Source organism: Nerophis ophidion, linkage group LG28, assembly GCF_033978795.1.
Source record: "Nerophis ophidion isolate RoL-2023_Sa linkage group LG28, RoL_Noph_v1.0, whole genome shotgun sequence".
Lineage (NCBI taxonomy): Eukaryota > Metazoa > Chordata > Actinopteri > Syngnathiformes > Syngnathidae > Nerophis > Nerophis ophidion.
Genome location: NC_084638.1, coordinates 33215935 through 33236549, shown reverse-complemented (window position 1 = coordinate 33236549; position 20615 = coordinate 33215935). Strand labels below are relative to the sequence as shown.

General features: G+C 41.0%; 1 protein-coding gene and 1 long non-coding RNA gene across 4 annotated transcripts in view; one reads left to right on the top strand and one right to left on the bottom strand.

Moving 5' to 3' along the window:
- Nucleotides 1-8702, top strand: part of ca8 (carbonic anhydrase VIII) — a 24751-nt gene extending 16049 nt beyond the window's left edge. For 2 of the 3 annotated variants that reach the window (XM_061890372.1, XM_061890371.1), the window contains exons 3-9: nucleotides 1793-1917; nucleotides 3890-3985; nucleotides 4651-4713; nucleotides 5898-5946; nucleotides 6266-6378; nucleotides 8067-8257; nucleotides 8346-8702. In XM_061890372.1, the coding sequence (XP_061746356.1) occupies nucleotides 1793-1917; nucleotides 3890-3985; nucleotides 4651-4713; nucleotides 5898-5946; nucleotides 6266-6378; nucleotides 8067-8204 (584 nt within the window). In that variant the 3' untranslated portion in view covers nucleotides 8205-8257; nucleotides 8346-8702. The remainder of the gene's footprint in view (nucleotides 1-1792; nucleotides 1918-3889; nucleotides 3986-4650; nucleotides 4714-5897; nucleotides 5947-6265; nucleotides 6379-8066; nucleotides 8258-8345) is intronic. The other variant, XM_061890373.1, reaches the window with a different exon arrangement.
- The window catches only part of LOC133545064 (uncharacterized), a 49871-nt gene that overhangs the window by 19275 nt on the left and 9981 nt on the right, over nucleotides 1-20615 (bottom strand). Inside the window, exon 3 of the long non-coding RNA XR_009804719.1 lies at nucleotides 3869-4026. This is a non-coding gene — a long non-coding RNA (uncharacterized LOC133545064). The remainder of the gene's footprint in view (nucleotides 1-3868; nucleotides 4027-20615) is intronic.

The window sequence follows — 20615 nt, the reverse complement described above, 5'->3', positions numbered from 1 at the left end:
CTCTGTGTTGTTTGATTTATTTATCTTTTTTTTGCACCATGACTAGGGAAGGTTGTTTGCATCGTCCTAAATTTCTCTCATTGATGGCGACTAAATGGGAGCATCAAATGTTGTCTTTTAAAAATGAAGACAGACAATGTTATTGCGGGCAAAATTCCTTATCAAACTCATGAGGTTTGGCGGACCAAAACGTCGGCGGGCCACACTTGGCCGTATTTTGGACACTCCTGATCTAGAAGAAACTTTCACGAGCAAAGGGAGTCAGGAAGCAGCTGACCACTCCAGCATGTAAACATTGGCAGACACGCCTTAGCGCTTACAGTAACAATATCACTAATATTTGTTCATAATATTCATAATTACAATATCACTAACACTTGCGCATATTCACAATAACAATATCATTAATACTTGTTCATATTCATAATAACAATATCATTAATACTTGTTCATAATATTCATAATAACAATATCACTAACACTTGCTCATATTCATAATAACAATATCATTAATACTTGTTCATATTCATAATAACAATATCATTAATACTTGTTCATATTTATAATAATAATATCATTAATACTTGTTCATATTCATAATAACAATATCATTAATACTTGTTCATAATATTCATAATAACAATATCACTAACACTTGCTCATATTCATAATAACAATATCATTAATACTTGTTCATATTTATAATAACAATATCATTAATACTTGTTCATATTCATAATAACAATATCATTAATACTTGTTCATATTCATAATAACAATATCATTAATAGTTGTTAATATTTAAAATAACAAAATTAATAATACTTTTTAATATTTATAACAAAAATATCAGTAATACTTGGTAATATTCATAATTACAATATCACTACTACTTGTTCTTATTCATACTAACAATATCATTAATACTTGTTCATATTCATAATAAAAATATAATTAATACTTGTTCATATTTATAATAACAATATCACTAATACTTTGTCATATTCATAATAACAATATAATTAATACTTGTTGATATTTATAATAACAATATCACTAATACTTGTTCATATTCGGAATAAAAATATAATTAATACTTGTTAATATTCATAATAACAATATCAGTAATAATTGGTAATATTCACAATAACAAGATCACTAATACATGGTAATATTCATAATAACAATATCAATAATACTTGTTCATATTTCTAACCACAATATCAGTAATATTAATAATACTATTGAAGTCAGCACATGTGAAAGGGAGCATTGTTGGATGTTTTTGATTGTGTTTAATGTGTGGAATAGAAGAGCTCCTCTTGTCTCTGCTGTGAGCTGACTTTCATTTAGGACTTACAACGATTGTCAACGCCAGGAAAAAGTCCAAAAAAAAGTGCAGTTTCTCTTTAAAATTGTTACTTCCGGTTTGGTGTTGGAATATGAAAAAAAAAAACCTCTGTTTTGGTGTGTTTTTACAGTTTGTGTGGAAACGTGCGTAAAGATCGCTGTGGATGTCAGCCCTCTTTGTGCAATCATTTATTTGTGGCGCTCCCACTCTCATGCACTCTTTTACTTTGAAAAGAAAAACTCCCAGGGTCTGCAAATAGAAAAAAACTAAATACATTTTGGTGTGTCTTCACACCATTTGGTGTGCTCTACCACACCAAATGGTGTGGCCTATTCCAAAAACAAAGCCTAATGCTTTGTTTTTGGAATTTGAAAATGAAATTGCAATTTTTTCTTTTCAATTTGCACACGGTCAACTAAGTCCTGCTTGTGCCGTCCTCAGTGGTCAGCGGGGGTCCACTGCCTGCTGACCACGAGTATGAACTTCATGAGGTGCGCTTTCATTGGGGCAAGGAGAACCAGAGAGGATCCGAGCACACCGTCAACTTTAAGGCCTTTCCCATGGAGGTACACACGCACGCACACACACACGCACACACACACACACACGCACGCACGCACGCACGCACGCACGCACGCACGCACGCACGCACGCACGCACGCACGCACGCACGCACGCACGCACACACACACACACACACACACACACACACACACACACACGCACACACACACTTGGCCATGGAAGTGGCAGCATGAGCAGAAACCTTGAGAAAGGCCAGAAAAAGCAGGTTGTGTGTTTGTGTCATCAAGGTTGTGGTAAAAGTATGTCTGCAAAAAGTCTTCTTAAGGATGACTTAACACAATTCTCCTTTGAACAAGAGCTGATGAAAAAGGGTTTAAAAATACATTCTGTGCCGTTGTAATGAAAAGGCAGACATTAGTCAGACTGCCAGTTAATGTGTGCTGGTCTTGCTCAATCAGGCCATTCATGAAATGCTTTTTTTTACACTCAGTTTTTGGAACACAACTTTTTTTACACTTGAATTTTGTGAACTGAATTTTTTGTACATCAAATTACGCTGACAATTTCATTGAAACACAAAAAATGGTTCACAAAATGCGTACGTCTAAAAATGAAGTATATAAAAATTCCATTTAGAAAAACTCAGTGTTTAAAAATTGAGTGTGGAAAATGAGTGCATAAAAATGTGGAAAAATTGAGTGTATAAAAATGTATTTGAAAATTAAGTTGGTAAAAAATCAGTGTATAAAAATTGAGTATATAAAAATGTATTAAAAAAATGGAGTTGATACAAATGTAGTGTTTAAAAATGATGTCTGTAAAAAATCAGTGTATAAAAATTGAGTGTATACAAATTTAAAAAATTGAGTGTATACAAATTAAGTGTGTAAAAAATCAGTGTTTAAAACTGGAGTGAATAAAAATGTTGTACTTTACATACAAATTCATAAACCAATTCAGTGTACAAAAATTCAGTGTTTAAAAATTGTGTGTAAACAATCAGTGTATAAACATTTAGGACCATACATAAAAAATGGTTTAAAAATCCAGTGAATACAAAGTCAGTATTAAAAGTGTGTAAAAAAAAATCAGTGTTTAAAAATGAAGTGTTTAAACAGTCAGCATGCAAAAGTTCTGTGTATAAAAATTCAGTGTGTACAAATTAATTTAAAAACATTCAGTGTATACAAATTCAATGTTTAAAAAAATCATCATAGAAAGATTCCATGTATAAAAATGTATTGTGTAGAAATTCAGTGTTTGAAAATGAAGTGTGTACAGATTTAGTACCGTTTAACTTTTAACGCACTAGCTGTTTGATTGCAACATCCATCTTAGTTGTAGTTTTCTTACACATTTGGAGGTGTTGAAATGGCTAATGCTAATCGGTAGCATGTCAGTAACAGAGCTAATGCATATAAGCATCCAGCTCACACATTTATTTGGCAAAGTGTGGCCTCACTTTAACTACCTTGGAGCATTTTTGGAGTCAGTTTCTCTGTTGGCATTGAAAGTGTCAACATGACCTGGAGGTAGTTTGACGTCAGGTGCGACCCAGCTAGTGTTGGATCTCAAAACAGTGGTACCTCACTTTTTGTTGCTAATCCAGTCTAAAAAGTCAGCCTTAGACCGATTGGGAGGATGAGATTGTCATGCCAGCAACAGAATACCAAATTTGCAGAACATTTTGAGCGAAAGCAGAATCATGTGGAAAGTTGGGCACACAAAAAGTGTACCTGGTGTGTAGTGTGTCAATGACAGCTTGGACTGGACGGATGCATTGCATACAGAGTTGTGTTCAAGGGAATATTTGTGGGGAAGCGGCTCCTTTGCGCTGATCTGATTCTTAAAGGTCTGTGGCTCAATAAAGCTTACAGTCGGTCAAGATCTGTGGTCAGGTCTGAAATGTCTTAGATGAGAGTCTTAAGTCAACAGCAGCTGCCCACTTTGGGTCATTACTGCTCTGCACACCTGCTGACAACAACAACTCACCTTCTTATTGCTCTCATGTAGCTCCATCTGGTCCACTGGAACAGCACCCTGTTCAACTCCCTGGAGGACGCTCTGGGCAAGAAGAATGGAGTCCTCATCGTTGCTCTTTTCGTGCAGGTGCGTACGACTCGTGACCACCACGGACATTTGGCTTCCACCTGCACACGGACAACTTTTCAAACACCGAACAACATTCTGCAGCGCTGAAAAACCTTCTTCAAGCAAGAAGCCAGCAGGCAGGAGACATTGATACAACTTGATTACACCTACATGTCCTTTAAAACTGACTCTCAAACCACTTTCTACCGCTTGTCCCTTTTGAGCTCCACGTTACAAAATAGTTGTATTTGTACATTGAGACAACGTTGGTGTTTAACTCAGGTTGGATCCACTTTGTTGGTTGGGAAATGACCATATTTCAATGTCAAATCAAGGTCAGAAGCCGACATTGCTTAAACGTTGTGAAAAAGCATGTTTTTAAAGGATGTATTTGTGTTACTTAACACCAGGAACCAAATGAAGTGGTTGTCAAAGTTTGAATGTCTTGTTCCTGCCGGGACTATGAATCCCATTTGTCCAACTGTCCCCTGCACTTTGTTTCGTAAGGGACATTTTATATTATGATAGTTTTCCTTCCTCCGATTGTGTGGGTTGTGTTTGTGCGAGGAAGCCAGCATGTTTTCACTTGATGATTAGCTGGAATGATCGGACCAACGCCGCGTGGTCTCTAAAACAATACAGGCCTTCTCTGGTGACCATTCCAATCTGAACTGTGCCAACAGATCGGCAAGGAGCATCTGGGTCTGAAAGCCATCACAGAGGTTCTGCAGGACCTGCAGTACAAGGTGAGATCAGTGGCACTAGTACTACACCAGGGATTATTCAGCCCTGTCGTCTTGGGGACCACATTTCTGGAAAGCTAAGGACCGGACTTCTTATTTCACTATTTTTCTTATTTTGTATATTCCAAAAAAACAGAGGTAAATATTCATTTTGTCAGAGTTACAGGAGCACTCTGATGATTTTAAGGACTTTCTGTAAAATAGCCGGTCAAAGATCATCCCTAGGACCCCACTTTAGTGTTTTTGAGTCCGCTGCAAAATGTTATTTTGCACTGAACTGGCGGGCCGGATGTTGAAGAGCACAAATGATGAAAAAGAGAGGACCTAAGATGGAGCCTTGAGGAACACCACTAGTATGAGTAAAGAACAAATAACTACTGACTGCATTGGAGGCTCAGTGGGTAGATTGTCCATCTTGTAATCTGAGGGTTGCTGGTTCAATCCCAGTCTGGTGAGCACATGTCAAGGTGTTGCTAAGCAAGATACAAAAGCCCTCACTGCTCCTGGTAGGTCGGAGTTAGTGCCTTGCACAGCAGCTTCCGCCATCAATGTTCTACAATTGAGTTGTTTTTTAAAAAAAAGCCTCTTCTATTGCTATTGCATCTCGGTAAATAAGATTTAAGCTACTGTACTTGAGTAGAGCTGAAGATTATTGTAGCAATATTGCCGTGGCGTGACTCCTGGTTCAAGAAGGAGCTACAGCAACACCTCAGAGACATGAAAGACGTCAGGAAAAGCAAGTGGGGGAAAGGAGAGGACTTAAAGGGGAGCCTTGAGGAGCGCCTCAGTGATGTCAATCACACCTGTTGGATGTTTGCTAGCAAGGTTAAAACGTCAATGCAAGGATCTGTCAATCTGTTTCCGCTTGTCCAAGCTCCTCTACACAACAGGTGCACTCTGCTGTTTTTAGAAATTTGCTGCAGAAATGGTGGTCTCCCAAGTTTTGAACACAACTCGGTGTCATTCCTGGGTGGGATTTGGCCCCCGGGACGATGCAGTTTTGAGGAGCAATTAAAGCTAAGAAATAAAGATCCATCCATCCATTTTCTACCGCTTATTCCCTTTTGGGGTCGCGGGGGGCACTGGCGCCTATCTCAGCTACAACTGGGCGGAAGGCGGGGTACACCCTGGACAAGTCGCCACCTCATCGCAGAGAAAATAAAGATTGTGTTGTGTATTTCCACCAGGGGAAAAGCAAGATCATTCCCTGCTTCAACCCCAACACTCTACTGCCCGGTAAGCACAACATCATCTCATGGACCCTTTTCACTCACTTCCTTTCCTATCTACTCGTCATATTGTTGATCTACACTACATCTGCTCTACACATTTATTTATGTTTGGGTAGAGTTTTATTCAACAAAAGCAGTTGTCTTTGAAGTAATATAGACATTGGTCAGAGATGTTTATCTTTTTAATGAAGGAATGTAGTGGTTCACAGAACTGACACCCACTCTTATTAGAAAAGTATTGATTTTGAATCGGGTATCGATTCGTTACCCCCAAGAATGGAATGGAGCCTATCATTCAAATATGATTGTCCCTGTGTCCCCAGACCCATTATTGAGAGACTACTGGGTGTATAAAGGATCTCTGACAACACCGCCCTGTAGTGAGAACGTGACCTGGATCCTGTATCGCTACCCCCTCACCATATCACAGTTGCAGGTAAGTACTTGCAGGTGTGCTCAGTCCTTCCAGCGAGGGCCACATGATGATAGCAATGATATTCCTGTTTACTATCACACGCTAAAACTAATGCCTTGTGAGTCCACATGGACTGAAGAGGATGTGTATTTACATATTTGTCTGCATAGATCAAATGTGAGGAGGACTTGTTTCATTTTGTGTTTACACTATGCTGCGTGTCACTAAAAAAACATTTACTGTGCCGCAAATTGCCTAAGGTATGAAACCTGATCCATGGCAGTGTCTCTTAACCATAGGACCGGGGACATTTTGTACTAGGAAGTCAGAATTTCCAAGTTTCTAGTCGGAATTAGCATCACACAACGTTGGCGTGTTCAGTTGGTGTGGAAAATTGCAACGTTACTTCGAAGGAGTTTGGCTTAATCTGCTCTCAGTGCTGCTGGAGTGATCGGTTACGTGAGCCGGTGTTTAGTCTGCAACCAGACGTGACGTCATGTGCAAAGAAAAGCTATCAAAATATTCCCCCTGTTTGATTTTACGTGAGTCGATACTCGGTAGTACGGACGGAATTTGGTGGGTGTGCAAACCAGGGGAATAAGTAGCTCTCTGATTAGTGCCCAGGAGCAGGTGAGCGTCCCAAACACTAATCACAGGCGGGTGAAAACAATCTGCAGTCATAGCAAGTGAAACACAAACCCAGGGGTGCACAAAACAGCAACTGAGGGAGTCCCAAACAAAAGAAGGGATGGTGACGCCAACAAGCTCAAGCCAGCGCTTTTGGGTAGAAAAGAAACAAACTCAGCATTTTTTTAGTGTGTCGGTGCCCAAAGATTCACATTCCTTTCCAAAGCAATTGAAAAGACATACAAATAAATATTTATTATATACGATATTTTAAACAATCATGAATTTAGAATCGGAATAAATAAAAATGGCGTTTTAGACTTAGACTTCTCTCTTTTGTCATTCAATTGTGAACTTTACAGAAGTTGCATGATCTGCTTGTAGTGCAGGATAAAAGAGCAATAAGGTGCAGATATAAATAATATTGCAGGTTTATGGATGTATGTTATATTTTCTTTATATTCCAGCCATTTAAGGGGATTATTATGATGCCTTCAAGAGTCTTACGGACTGAGGGAAGAAGCTGTTACACAAGCTGGAGGTTCTGCTTCGGAGGCTGCGGAACCTCTTCCTAGAGTCCAGCATTTAAAATAGTCCTTGGTGGGGGTGGGAGGAGTCTCTGCAGGTTTTCTGAGCCCTGGTCAGGCAGCGGCTTTTTGCCATCTCCTGTACAGGAGAAAGAGGAGTCCTGATGATCTCAGCACTCTCTGCAGGGACTTCCAGTCCGAGGCCCTGCAGGCTGCAGTCCAGACAGAGATGCTGTTGGTCAGCAGGTGGTCTCTATAGTGCCTCTGTAGAATGTGCGGAGAACGGGGGCAGGAAGCTGTACTCTTCCCAAAAAGTGCATGTGCTGCAGCAGTGTGTAGGGACCAGGTCACATTGTCAGTTATCTGCACTCGCAGGAACTTGGTGCTGCTTACCACCTGTGCCGTTGATGAAGAGTGGAGCGTGGCAGGACTGGTGCCTCCTGTTTTGAATGTGGATCCATGTTTTTAAGCAGCCCCGCTGACAAAGGAAAGGTGTCCTGCAGGGAGATGCTTTGGCCAGAAAGTAAAAGTGTTTGTCATCTTGTGTGGCGGCAGATCGAGGAGTTCCGGCGACTGCGGTCCCACGTGAAAGGTGCGGAGCTGGCAGCTGATGGCAGCGATGGCATGTTGGGGGACAACTTCCGCCCCACCCAGCCGCTCAGCGATCGCACCGTGCGGGCAGCTTTTCAGTGATTCTGACCTTCTGCTGCCTCACCACCAAGCACCCGCTCAAATGGGCAAGCAAGGTGAGAAGGAATGTGGCTCTTTCAAAAGTACAGACTCCCGAAACTGTCCCCTGTCAGAACGTACACATTCAACTTCTTTTCCTTACAGATGAATCTCAGCTTCCTGTCCCTGAGGAACCCGTCCTCTGGAACCTCATTATAGTGGATCAGGTCCCGGAAGATCTAGCCCAGTTCACTTACTAATCTGGCATATGTGCTCCAGAGATATTTGGCATTTAGAGCGGGAACACTGTCTTCAGGTCCCAGCTACTAATAACCCAGCAGGCACAGGACATTGATACAACCTTGATTATACGTACATGTCCTTTAAAAGACACTTTCAAACAACGTCACAAAATACTTTGATTTGGTAATTGAGACAACGTTGATGTCCAACGTTGGATCCACGTTGTTGGTTGGGAGTCAAGGTCACAACCTGACACTGAATAAACTTTGTCAAAAAGCATGTTGTTTCAATCTTGTATTTGTGTTGTAGAATAACATCAGAACCTAAAATGGTTTAACATAAAGCATGTAGTTTCAATATTATGTTTGTGTTGTAGAATAACATCAGAACCTAAAATGGTTTAACATAAAGCATGTAGTTTCAATATTATGTTTGTGTTGTAGAATAACATCAGAACCTAAAATGGTTTAACATAAAGCATGTAGTTTCAATATTATGTTTGTGTTGTAGAATAACATCAGAACCTAAAATGGTTTAACATAAAGCATGTTGTTTCAATATTATGTTTAAGTTGCCCACCGTCAGGACCTAATTGAACAACTTCTTAACTGTCTCGTGCCTGCTGGGAACATTTGATCATTCTATTATTGTTATTTAGTGTATTACAGACAACCAGCGTCCTCGACAGTAGACATTTGATGTCGTAGTTCCAGGAGTGTTCTGATGTGTCTCTCAAAGTTTAGTCAACACAACTCCTGGGCCAGCGGGTGAAAAAGAGGGGACCTAAGATGGACCCCTGTGGAACACCACCAGTATAAGTACAGTTGAACAGATGAGTAGTGACTGCATGTGAAGTAAACAAGCTACAGTACATCAGGGGGTCAAACTGCTTTTCACTGAGGGCCACAATGCAGTTATGGCTGCTCTCAGAGGGCCACTTCTTCCAGTGAATAAATATGAATGATAATGTATAATATTACACTATTCCCTATGGATTTGATTGTTCCATTTTTCACATACAAATGAATCATAAGTCAGGAAGAACAGCATGTTAGTCCAACAAAAAATGTTTGGAATATATGTTAATAGTACAGCGGAGTCATATTGTCTACCAACAAGGGCCACATACTAAAAGGTCAAAGTATGCAGCAACAATGGTGATCTAATTTTTTTTTTTTTTTTTTTAAATTAGCTAAAGACAAATCTTGCAGTAAACATTTTTAAAAAAGCATAAAAAGTAATGAGAAATAAAGGAAATGTTAATAAAAATAACTAATAATAATACTTATAACACATAGCTAACCCTAAGATTTGATTTGACTACGAAGGAACATGAAGTGCTTTATTTACACACTTTTGCGGGCCACATAAAACCATGTGGCGGCCCAGGTCTGGCCCCCGGGGCTCGAGTTTTAACACATGAATTCATTAATCACATGACAAAAACACCTGCCAAGAAGGAGAGGACTTAAAGGGCTACCTCAAACATGTAAAACACAAGTTTGTAGCCCACTGTTGTGTGTTTGCTAGCAAGGTCAATGCAAGTGTCTGTTCATGTGTTTCCACTTGTCCAAGCTCCTCTACACAACAGTCATGTAAAACACAAGTTTGTATCCCACTGTTGTGTGTTTGCTAGCAAGGTCAATGCAAGTGTCTGTTCATGTGTTTCCACTTGTCCAAGCTCCTCTACACAACAGTCATGTAAAACACAAGTTTGTATCCTAGAGTTGTGTGTTTGCTAGCAAGGTCAATGCAAGTGTCTGTTCATGTGTTTCCACTTGTCCAAGCTCCTCTACACAACAGTCATGTAAAACACAAGTTTGTAGCCCACTGTTGTGTGTTTGCTAGCAAGGTCAATGCAAGTGTCTGTTCATGTGTTTCCACTTGTCCAAGCTCCTCTACACAACAGTCATGTAAAACACAAGTTTGTATCCTAGAGTTGTGTGTTTGCTAGCAAGGTCAATGCAAGTGTCTGTTCATGTGTTTCCACTTGTCCAAGCTCCTCTACACAACAGTCATGTAAAACACAAGTTTGTATCCTAGAGTTGTGTGTTTGCTAGCAAGGTCAATGCAAGTGTCTGTTCATGTGTTTCCACTTGTCCAAGCTCCTCTACACAACAGTCTTGTAAAACACAAGTTTGTATCCTAGAGTTGTGTGTTTGCTAGCAAGGTCAATGCAAGTGTCTGTTCATGTGTTTCCACTTGTCCAAGCTCCTCTACACAACAGTCATGTAAAACACAAGTTTGTATCCTAGAGTTGTGTGTTTGCTAGCAAGGTCAATGCAAGTGTCTGTTCATGTGTTTCCACTTGTCCAAGCTCCTCTACACAACAGTCATGTAAAACACAAGTTTGTATCCTAGAGTTGTGTGTTTGCTAGCAAGGTCAATGCAAGTGTCTGTTCATGTGTTTCCACTTGTCCAAGCTCCTCTACACAACAGTCATGTAAAACACAAGTTTGTATCCTAGAGTTGTGTGTTTGCTAGCAAGGTCAATGCAAGTGTCTGTTCATGTGTTTCCACTTGTCCAAGCTCCTCTACACAACAGTCTTGTAAAACACAAGTTTGTATCCTAGAGTTGTGTGTTTGCTAGCAAAGTCAATGCAAGTGTCTGTTCGTGTGTTTCCACTTGTCCAAGCTCCTCTACACAACAGTCATGTAAAACACAAGTTTGTAGCCCACTGTTGTGTGTTTGCTAGCAAGGTCAATGCAAGTGTCTGTTCATGTGTTTCCACTTGTCCAAGCTCCTCTACACAACAGTCATGTAAAACACAAGTTTGTATCCTAGAGTTGTGTGTTTGCTAGCAAGGTCAATGAAAAGGTCTGTTCATGTGTTTCCACTTGTCCAAGCTCCTCTACACAACAGTCATGTAAAACACAAGTTTGTAGCCCACTGTTGTGTGTTTGCTAGCAAGGTCAATGCAAGTGTCTGTTCATGTGTTTCCACTTGTCCAAGCTCCTCTACACAACAGTCATGTAAAACACAAGTTTGTAGCCCACTGTTGTGTGTTTGCTAGCAAGGTCAATGCAAGTGTCTGTTCATGTGTTTCCACTTGTCCAAGCTCCTCTACACAACAGTCATGTAAAACACAAGTTTGTATCCTAGAGTTGTGTGTTTGCTAGCAAGGTCAATGAAAAGGTCTGTTCATGTGTGTCCACTTGTCCAAGCTCCTCTACACAACAGTCATGTAAAACACAAGTTTGTATCCTAGAGTTGTGTGTTTGCTAGCAAGGTCAATGCAAGTGTCTGTTCATGTGTTTCCACTTGTCCAAGCTCCTCTACACAACAGTCATGTAAAACACAAGTTTGTATCCTAGAGTTGTGTGTTTGCTAGCAAAGTCAATGCAAGTGTCTGTTCGTGTGTTTCCACTTGTCCAAGCTCCTCTACACAACAGTCATGTAAAACACAAGTTTGTATCCTAGAGTTGTGTGTTTGCTAGCAAAGTCAATACAAGTGTCTGTTCATGTGTTTCCGCTTGTCCAAGCTCCTCTACACAACAGTCATGTAAAACACAAGTTTGTATCCTAGAGTTGTGTGTTTGCTAGCAAGGTCAATGCAAGTGTCTGTTCATGTGTGTCCACTTGTCCAAGCTCCTCTACACAACAGTCATGTAAAACACAAGTTTGTATCCTAGAGTTGTGTGTTTGCTAGCAAGGTCAATGCAAGTGTCTGTTCATGTGTTTCCACTTGTCCAAGCTCCTCTACACAACAGTCATGTAAAACACAAGTTTGTAGCCCACTGTTGTGTGTTTGCTAGCAAGGTCAATGCAAGTGTCTGTTCATGTGTTTCCACTTGTCCAAGCTCCTCTACACAACAGTCATGTAAAACACAAGTTTGTATCCTAGAGTTGTGTGTTTGCTAGCAAGGTCAATGCAAGTGTCTGTTCATGTGTTTCCACTTGTCCAAGCTCCTCTACACAACAGTCTTGTAAAACACAAGTTTGTATCCTAGAGTTGTGTGTTTGCTAGCAAAGTCAATGCAAGTGTCTGTTCGTGTGTTTCCACTTGTCCAAGCTCCTCTACACAACAGTCATGTAAAACACAAGTTTGTAGCCCACTGTTGTGTGTTTGCTAGCAAGGTCAATGCAAGTGTCTGTTCATGTGTTTCCACTTGTCCAAGCTCCTCTACACAACAGTCATGTAAAACACAAGTTTGTATCCTAGAGTTGTGTGTTTGCTAGCAAGGTCAATACAAGTGTCTGTTCATGTGTGTCCACTTGTCCAAGCTCCTCTACACAACAGTCATGTAAAACACAAGTTTGTAGCCCACTGTTGTGTGTTTGCTAGCAAGGTCAATGCAAGTGTCTGTTCATGTGTTTCCACTTGTCCAAGCTCCTCTACACAACAGTCATGTAAAACACAAGTTTGTATCCTAGAGTTGTGTGTTTGCTAGCAAGGTCAATACAAGTGTCTGTTCATGTGTGTCCACTTGTCCAAGCTCCTCTACACAACAGTCATGTAAAACACAAGTTTGTAGCCCACTGTTGTGTGTTTGCTAGCAAGGTCAATGCAAGTGTCTGTTCGTGTGTTTCCACTTGTCCAAGCTCCTCTACACAACAGTCATGTAAAACACAAGTTTGTAGCCCACTGTTGTGTGTTTGCTAGCAAGGTCAATGCAAGTGTCTGTTCATGTGTTTCCACTTGTCCAAGCTCCTCTACACAACAGTCATGTAAAACACAAGTTTGTATCCTAGAGTTGTGTGTTTGCTAGCAAGGTCAATGTAAGTGTCTGTTCATGTGTTTCCACTTGTCCAAGCTCCTCTACACAACAGTCATGTAAAACACAAGTTTGTATCCTAGAGTTGTGTGTTTGCTAGCAAGGTCAATACAAGTGTCTGTTCATGTGTGTCCACTTGTCCAAGCTCCTCTACACAACAGTCATGTAAAACACAAGTTTGTATCCTAGAGTTGTGTGTTTGCTAGCAAGGTCAATGCAAGTGTCTGTTCATGTGTTTCCACTTGTCCAAGCTCCTCTACACAACAGTCATGTAAAACACAAGTTTGTATCCTAGAGTTGTGTGTTTGCTAGCAAGGTCAATGCAAGTGTCTGTTCATGTATTTCCACTTGTCCAAGCTCCTCTACACAACAGTCATGTAAAACACAAGTTTGTATCCTAGAGTTGTGTGTTTGCTAGCAAGGTCAATGTAAGTGTCTGTTCATGTGTTTCCACTTGTCCAAGCTCCTCTACACAACAGTCATGTAAAACACAAGTTTGTATCCTAGAGTTGTGTGTTTGCTAGCAAGGTCAATACAAGTGTCTGTTCATGTGTGTCCACTTGTCCAAGCTCCTCTACACAACAGTCATGTAAAACACAAGTTTGTAGCCCACTGTTGTGTGTTTGCTAGCAAGGTCAATGCAAGTGTCTGTTCATGTGTTTCCACTTGTCCAAGCTCCTCTACACAACAGTCATGTAAAACACAAGTTTGTATCCTAGAGTTGTGTGTTTGCTAGCAAAGTCAATGCAAGTGTCTGTTCGTGTGTTTCCACTTGTCCAAGCTCCTCTACACAACAGTCATGTAAAACACAAGTTTGTAGCCCACTGTTGTGTGTTTGCTAGCAAGGTCAATGCAAGTGTCTGTTCATGTGTTTCCACTTGTCCAAGCTCCTCTACACAACAGTCATGTAAAACACAAGTTTGTATCCTAGAGTTGTGTGTTTGCTAGCAAGGTCAATACAAGTGTCTGTTCATGTGTGTCCACTTGTCCAAGCTCCTCTACACAACAGTCATGTAAAACACAAGTTTGTAGCCCACTGTTGTGTGTTTGCTAGCAAGGTCAATGCAAGTGTCTGTTCGTGTGTTTCCACTTGTCCAAGCTCCTCTACACAACAGTCATGTAAAACACAAGTTTGTAGCCCACTGTTGTGTGTTTGCTAGCAAGGTCAATGCAAGTGTCTGTTCATGTGTTTCCACTTGTCCAAGCTCCTCTACACAACAGTCATGTAAAACACAAGTTTGTAGCCCACTGTTGTGTGTTTGCTAGCAAGGTCAATGCAAGTGTCTGTTCATGTGTTTCCACTTGTCCAAGCTCCTCTACACAACAGTCATGTAAAACACAAGTTTGTATCCTAGAGTTGTGTGTTTGCTAGCAAGGTCAATGAAAAGGTCTGTTCATGTGTTTCCACTTGTCCAAGCTCCTCTACACAACAGTCATGTAAAACACAAGTTTGTATCCTAGAGTTGTGTGTTTGCTAGCAAGGTCAATGCAAGTGTCTGTTCATGTATTTCCACTTGTCCAAGCTCCTCTACACAACAGTCATGTAAAACACAAGTTTGTATCCTAGAGTTGTGTGTTTGCTAGCAAGGTCAATGCAAGTGTCTGTTCATGTGTTTCCACTTGTCCAAGCTCCTCTACACAACAGTCATGTAAAACACAAGTTTGTATCCTAGAGTTGTGTGTTTGCTAGCAAGGTCAATACAAGTGTCTGTTCATGTGTGTCCACTTGTCCAAGCTCCTCTACACAACAGTCATGTAAAACACAAGTTTGTAGCCCACTGTTGTGTGTTTGCTAGCAAGGTCAATGCAAGTGTCTGTTCATGTGTTTCCACTTGTCCAAGCTCCTCTACACAACAGTCATGTAAAACACAAGTTTGTATCCTAGAGTTGTGTGTTTGCTAGCAAAGTCAATGCAAGTGTCTGTTCGTGTGTTTCCACTTGTCCAAGCTCCTCTACACAACAGTCATGTAAAACACAAGTTTGTAGCCCACTGTTGTGTGTTTGCTAGCAAGGTCAATGCAAGTGTCTGTTCATGTGTTTCCACTTGTCCAAGCTCCTCTACACAACAGTCATGTAAAACACAAGTTTGTATCCTAGAGTTGTGTGTTTGCTAGCAAGGTCAATACAAGTGTCTGTTCATGTGTGTCCACTTGTCCAAGCTCCTCTACACAACAGTCATGTAAAACACAAGTTTGTAGCCCACTGTTGTGTGTTTGCTAGCAAGGTCAATGCAAGTGTCTGTTCATGTGTTTCCACTTGTCCAAGCTCCTCTACACAACAGTCATGTAAAACACAAGTTTGTATCCTAGAGTTGTGTGTTTGCTAGCAAGGTCAATACAAGTGTCTGTTCATGTGTTTCCACTTGTCCAAGCTCCTCTACACAACAGTCATGTAAAACACAAGTTTGTAGCCCACTGTTGTGTGTTTGCTAGCAAGGTCAATGCAAGTGTCTGTTCGTGTGTTTCCACTTGTCCAAGCTCCTCTACACAACAGTCATGTAAAACACAAGTTTGTAGCCCACTGTTGTGTGTTTGCTAGCAAGGTCAATGCAAGTGTCTGTTCATGTGTTTCCACTTGTCCAAGCTCCTCTACACAACAGTCATGTAAAACACAAGTTTGTATCCTAGAGTTGTGTGTTTGCTAGCAAGGTCAATGCAAGTGTCTGTTCATGTGTTTCCACTTGTCCAAGCTCCTCTACACAACAGTCATGTAAAACACAAGTTTGTATCCCACTGTTGTGTGTTTGCTAGCAAGGTCAATGCAAGTGTCTGTTCATGTGTTTCCACTTGTCCAAGCTCCTCTACACAACAGTCATGTAAAACACAAGTTTGTAGCCCACTGTTGTGTGTTTGCTAGCAAGGTCAATGCAAGTGTCTGTTCATGTGTTTCCACTTGTCCAAGCTCCTCTACACAACAGTCATGTAAAACACAAGTTTGTATCCTAGAGTTGTGTGTTTGCTAGCAAGGTCAATGCAAGTGTCTGTTCATGTATTTCCACTTGTCCAAGCTCCTCTACACAACAGTCATGTAAAACACAAGTTTGTATCCTAGAGTTGTGTGTTTGCTAGCAAGGTCAATGTAAGTGTCTGTTCATGTGTTTCCACTTGTCCAAGCTCCTCTACACAACAGTCATGTAAAACACAAGTTTGTATCCTAGAGTTGTGTGTTTGCTAGCAAGGTCAATGCAAGTGTCTGTTCATGTGTTTCCACTTGTCCAAGCTCCTCTACACAACAGTCATGTAAAACACAAGTTTGTAGCCCACTGTTGTGTGTTTGCTAGCAAGGTCAATGCAAGTGTCTGTTCATGTGTTTCCACTTGTCCAAGCTCCTCTACACAACAGTCATGTAAAACACAAGTTTGTAGCCCACTGTTGTGTGTTTGCTAGCAAGGTCAATGCAAGTGTCTGTTCATGTGTTTCCACTTGTCCAAGCTCCTCTACACAACAGTCATGTAAAACACAAGTTTGTATCCTAGAGTTGTGTGTTTGCTAGCAAGGTCAATGAAAAGGTCTGTTCATGTGTGTCCACTTGTCCAAGCTCCTCTACACAACAGTCATGTAAAACACAAGTTTGTATCCTAGAGTTGTGTGTTTGCTAGCAAGGTCAATGCAAGTGTCTGTTCATGTGTTTCCACTTGTCCAAGCTCCTCTACACAACAGTCATGTAAAACACAAGTTTGTATCCTAGAGTTGTGTGTTTGCTAGCAAAGTCAATGCAAGTGTCTGTTCGTGTGTTTCCACTTGTCCAAGCTCCTCTACACAACAGTCATGTAAAACACAAGTTTGTATCCTAGAGTTGTGTGTTTGCTAGCAAAGTCAATACAAGTGTCTGTTCATGTGTTTCCGCTTGTCCAAGCTCCTCTACACAACAGTCATGTAAAACACAAGTTTGTATCCTAGAGTTGTGTGTTTGCTAGCAAGGTCAATGCAAGTGTCTGTTCATGTGTGTCCACTTGTCCAAGCTCCTCTACACAACAGTCATGTAAAACACAAGTTTGTAGCCCACTGTTGTGTGTTTGCTAGCAAGGTCAATGCAAGTGTCTGTTCATGTGTTTCCACTTGTCCAAGCTCCTCTACACAACAGTCATGTAAAACACAAGTTTGTATCCTAGAGTTGTGTGTTTGCTAGCAAGGTCAATGCAAGTGTCTGTTCATGTGTTTCCACTTGTCCAAGCTCCTCTACACAACAGTCATGTAAAACACAAGTTTGTAGCCCACTGTTGTGTGTTTGCTAGCAAGGTCAATGCAAGTGTCTGTTCATGTGTTTCCACTTGTCCAAGCTCCTCTACACAACAGTCATGTAAAACACAAGTTTGTATCCTAGAGTTGTGTGTTTGCTAGCAAGGTCAATGCAAGTGTCTGTTCATGTGTTTCCACTTGTCCAAGCTCCTCTACACAACAGTCATGTAAAACACAAGTTTGTATCCTAGAGTTGTGTGTTTGCTAGCAAGGTCAATGCAAGTGTCTGTTCATGTGTTTCCACTTGTCCAAGCTCCTCTACACAACAGTCTTGTAAAACACAAGTTTGTATCCTAGAGTTGTGTGTTTGCTAGCAAAGTCAATGCAAGTGTCTGTTCGTGTGTTTCCACTTGTCCAAGCTCCTCTACACAACAGTCATGTAAAACACAAGTTTGTAGCCCACTGTTGTGTGTTTGCTAGCAAGGTCAATGCAAGTGTCTGTTCATGTGTTTCCACTTGTCCAAGCTCCTCTACACAACAGTCATGTAAAACACAAGTTTGTATCCTAGAGTTGTGTGTTTGCTAGCAAGGTCAATACAAGTGTCTGTTCATGTGTGTCCACTTGTCCAAGCTCCTCTACACAACAGTCATGTAAAACACAAGTTTGTAGCCCACTGTTGTGTGTTTGCTAGCAAGGTCAATGCAAGTGTCTGTTCATGTGTTTCCACTTGTCCAAGCTCCTCTACACAACAGTCATGTAAAACACAAGTTTGTATCCTAGAGTTGTGTGTTTGCTAGCAAGGTCAATACAAGTGTCTGTTCATGTGTGTCCACTTGTCCAAGCTCCTCTACACAACAGTCATGTAAAACACAAGTTTGTAGCCCACTGTTGTGTGTTTGCTAGCAAGGTCAATGCAAGTGTCTGTTCGTGTGTTTCCACTTGTCCAAGCTCCTCTACACAACAGTCATGTAAAACACAAGTTTGTAGCCCACTGTTGTGTGTTTGCTAGCAAGGTCAATGCAAGTGTCTGTTCATGTGTTTCCACTTGTCCAAGCTCCTCTACACAACAGTCATGTAAAACACAAGTTTGTATCCTAGAGTTGTGTGTTTGCTAGCAAGGTCAATGTAAGTGTCTGTTCATGTGTTTCCACTTGTCCAAGCTCCTCTACACAACAGTCATGTAAAACACAAGTTTGTATCCTAGAGTTGTGTGTTTGCTAGCAAGGTCAATACAAGTGTCTGTTCATGTGTGTCCACTTGTCCAAGCTCCTCTACACAACAGTCATGTAAAACACAAGTTTGTAGCCCACTGTTGTGTGTTTGCTAGCAAGGTCAATGCAAGTGTCTGTTCATGTGTTTCCACTTGTCCAAGCTCCTCTACACAACAGTCATGTAAAACACAAGTTTGTATCCTAGAGTTGTGTGTTTGCTAGCAAGGTCAATGCAAGTGTCTGTTCATGTATTTCCACTTGTCCAAGCTCCTCTACACAACAGTCATGTAAAACACAAGTTTGTATCCTAGAGTTGTGTGTTTGCTAGCAAGGTCAATGTAAGTGTCTGTTCATGTGTTTCCACTTGTCCAAGCTCCTCTACACAACAGTCATGTAAAACACAAGTTTGTATCCTAGAGTTGTGTGTTTGCTAGCAAGGTCAATACAAGTGTCTGTTCATGTGTGTCCACTTGTCCAAGCTCCTCTACACAACAGTCATGTAAAACACAAGTTTGTAGCCCACTGTTGTGTGTTTGCTAGCAAGGTCAATGCAAGTGTCTGTTCATGTGTTTCCACTTGTCCAAGCTCCTCTACACAACAGTCATGTAAAACACAAGTTTGTATCCTAGAGTTGTGTGTTTGCTAGCAAAGTCAATGCAAGTGTCTGTTCGTGTGTTTCCACTTGTCCAAGCTCCTCTACACAACAGTCATGTAAAACACAAGTTTGTAGCCCACTGTTGTGTGTTTGCTAGCAAGGTCAATGCAAGTGTCTGTTCATGTGTTTCCACTTGTCCAAGCTCCTCTACACAACAGTCATGTAAAACACAAGTTTGTATCCTAGAGTTGTGTGTTTGCTAGCAAGGTCAATACAAGTGTCTGTTCATGTGTGTCCACTTGTCCAAGCTCCTCTACACAACAGTCATGTAAAACACAAGTTTGTAGCCCACTGTTGTGTGTTTGCTAGCAAGGTCAATGCAAGTGTCTGTTCGTGTGTTTCCACTTGTCCAAGCTCCTCTACACAACAGTCATGTAAAACACAAGTTTGTAGCCCACTGTTGTGTGTTTGCTAGCAAGGTCAATGCAAGTGTCTGTTCATGTGTTTCCACTTGTCCAAGCTCCTCTACACAACAGTCATGTAAAACACAAGTTTGTAGCCCACTGTTGTGTGTTTGCTAGCAAGGTCAATGCAAGTGTCTGTTCATGTGTTTCCACTTGTCCAAGCTCCTCTACACAACAGTCATGTAAAACACAAGTTTGTATCCTAGAGTTGTGTGTTTGCTAGCAAGGTCAATGAAAAGGTCTGTTCATGTGTTTCCACTTGTCCAAGCTCCTCTACACAACAGTCATGTAAAACACAAGTTTGTATCCTAGAGTTGTGTGTTTGCTAGCAAGGTCAATGCAAGTGTCTGTTCATGTATTTCCACTTGTCCAAGCTCCTCTACACAACAGTCATGTAAAACACAAGTTTGTATCCTAGAGTTGTGTGTTTGCTAGCAAGGTCAATGCAAGTGTCTGTTCATGTGTTTCCACTTGTCCAAGCTCCTCTACACAACAGTCATGTAAAACACAAGTTTGTATCCTAGAGTTGTGTGTTTGCTAGCAAGGTCAATACAAGTGTCTGTTCATGTGTGTCCACTTGTCCAAGCTCCTCTACACAACAGTCATGTAAAACACAAGTTTGTAGCCCACTGTTGTGTGTTTGCTAGCAAGGTCAATGCAAGTGTCTGTTCATGTGTTTCCACTTGTCCAAGCTCCTCTACACAACAGTCATGTAAAACACAAGTTTGTATCCTAGAGTTGTGTGTTTGCTAGCAAAGTCAATGCAAGTGTCTGTTCGTGTGTTTCCACTTGTCCAAGCTCCTCTACACAACAGTCATGTAAAACACAAGTTTGTAGCCCACTGTTGTGTGTTTGCTAGCAAGGTCAATGCAAGTGTCTGTTCATGTGTGTCCACTTGTCCAAGCTCCTCTACACAACAGTCATGTAAAACACAAGTTTGTATCCTAGAGTTGTGTGTTTGCTAGCAAGGTCAATACAAGTGTCTGTTCATGTGTGTCCACTTGTCCAAGCTCCTCTACACAACAGT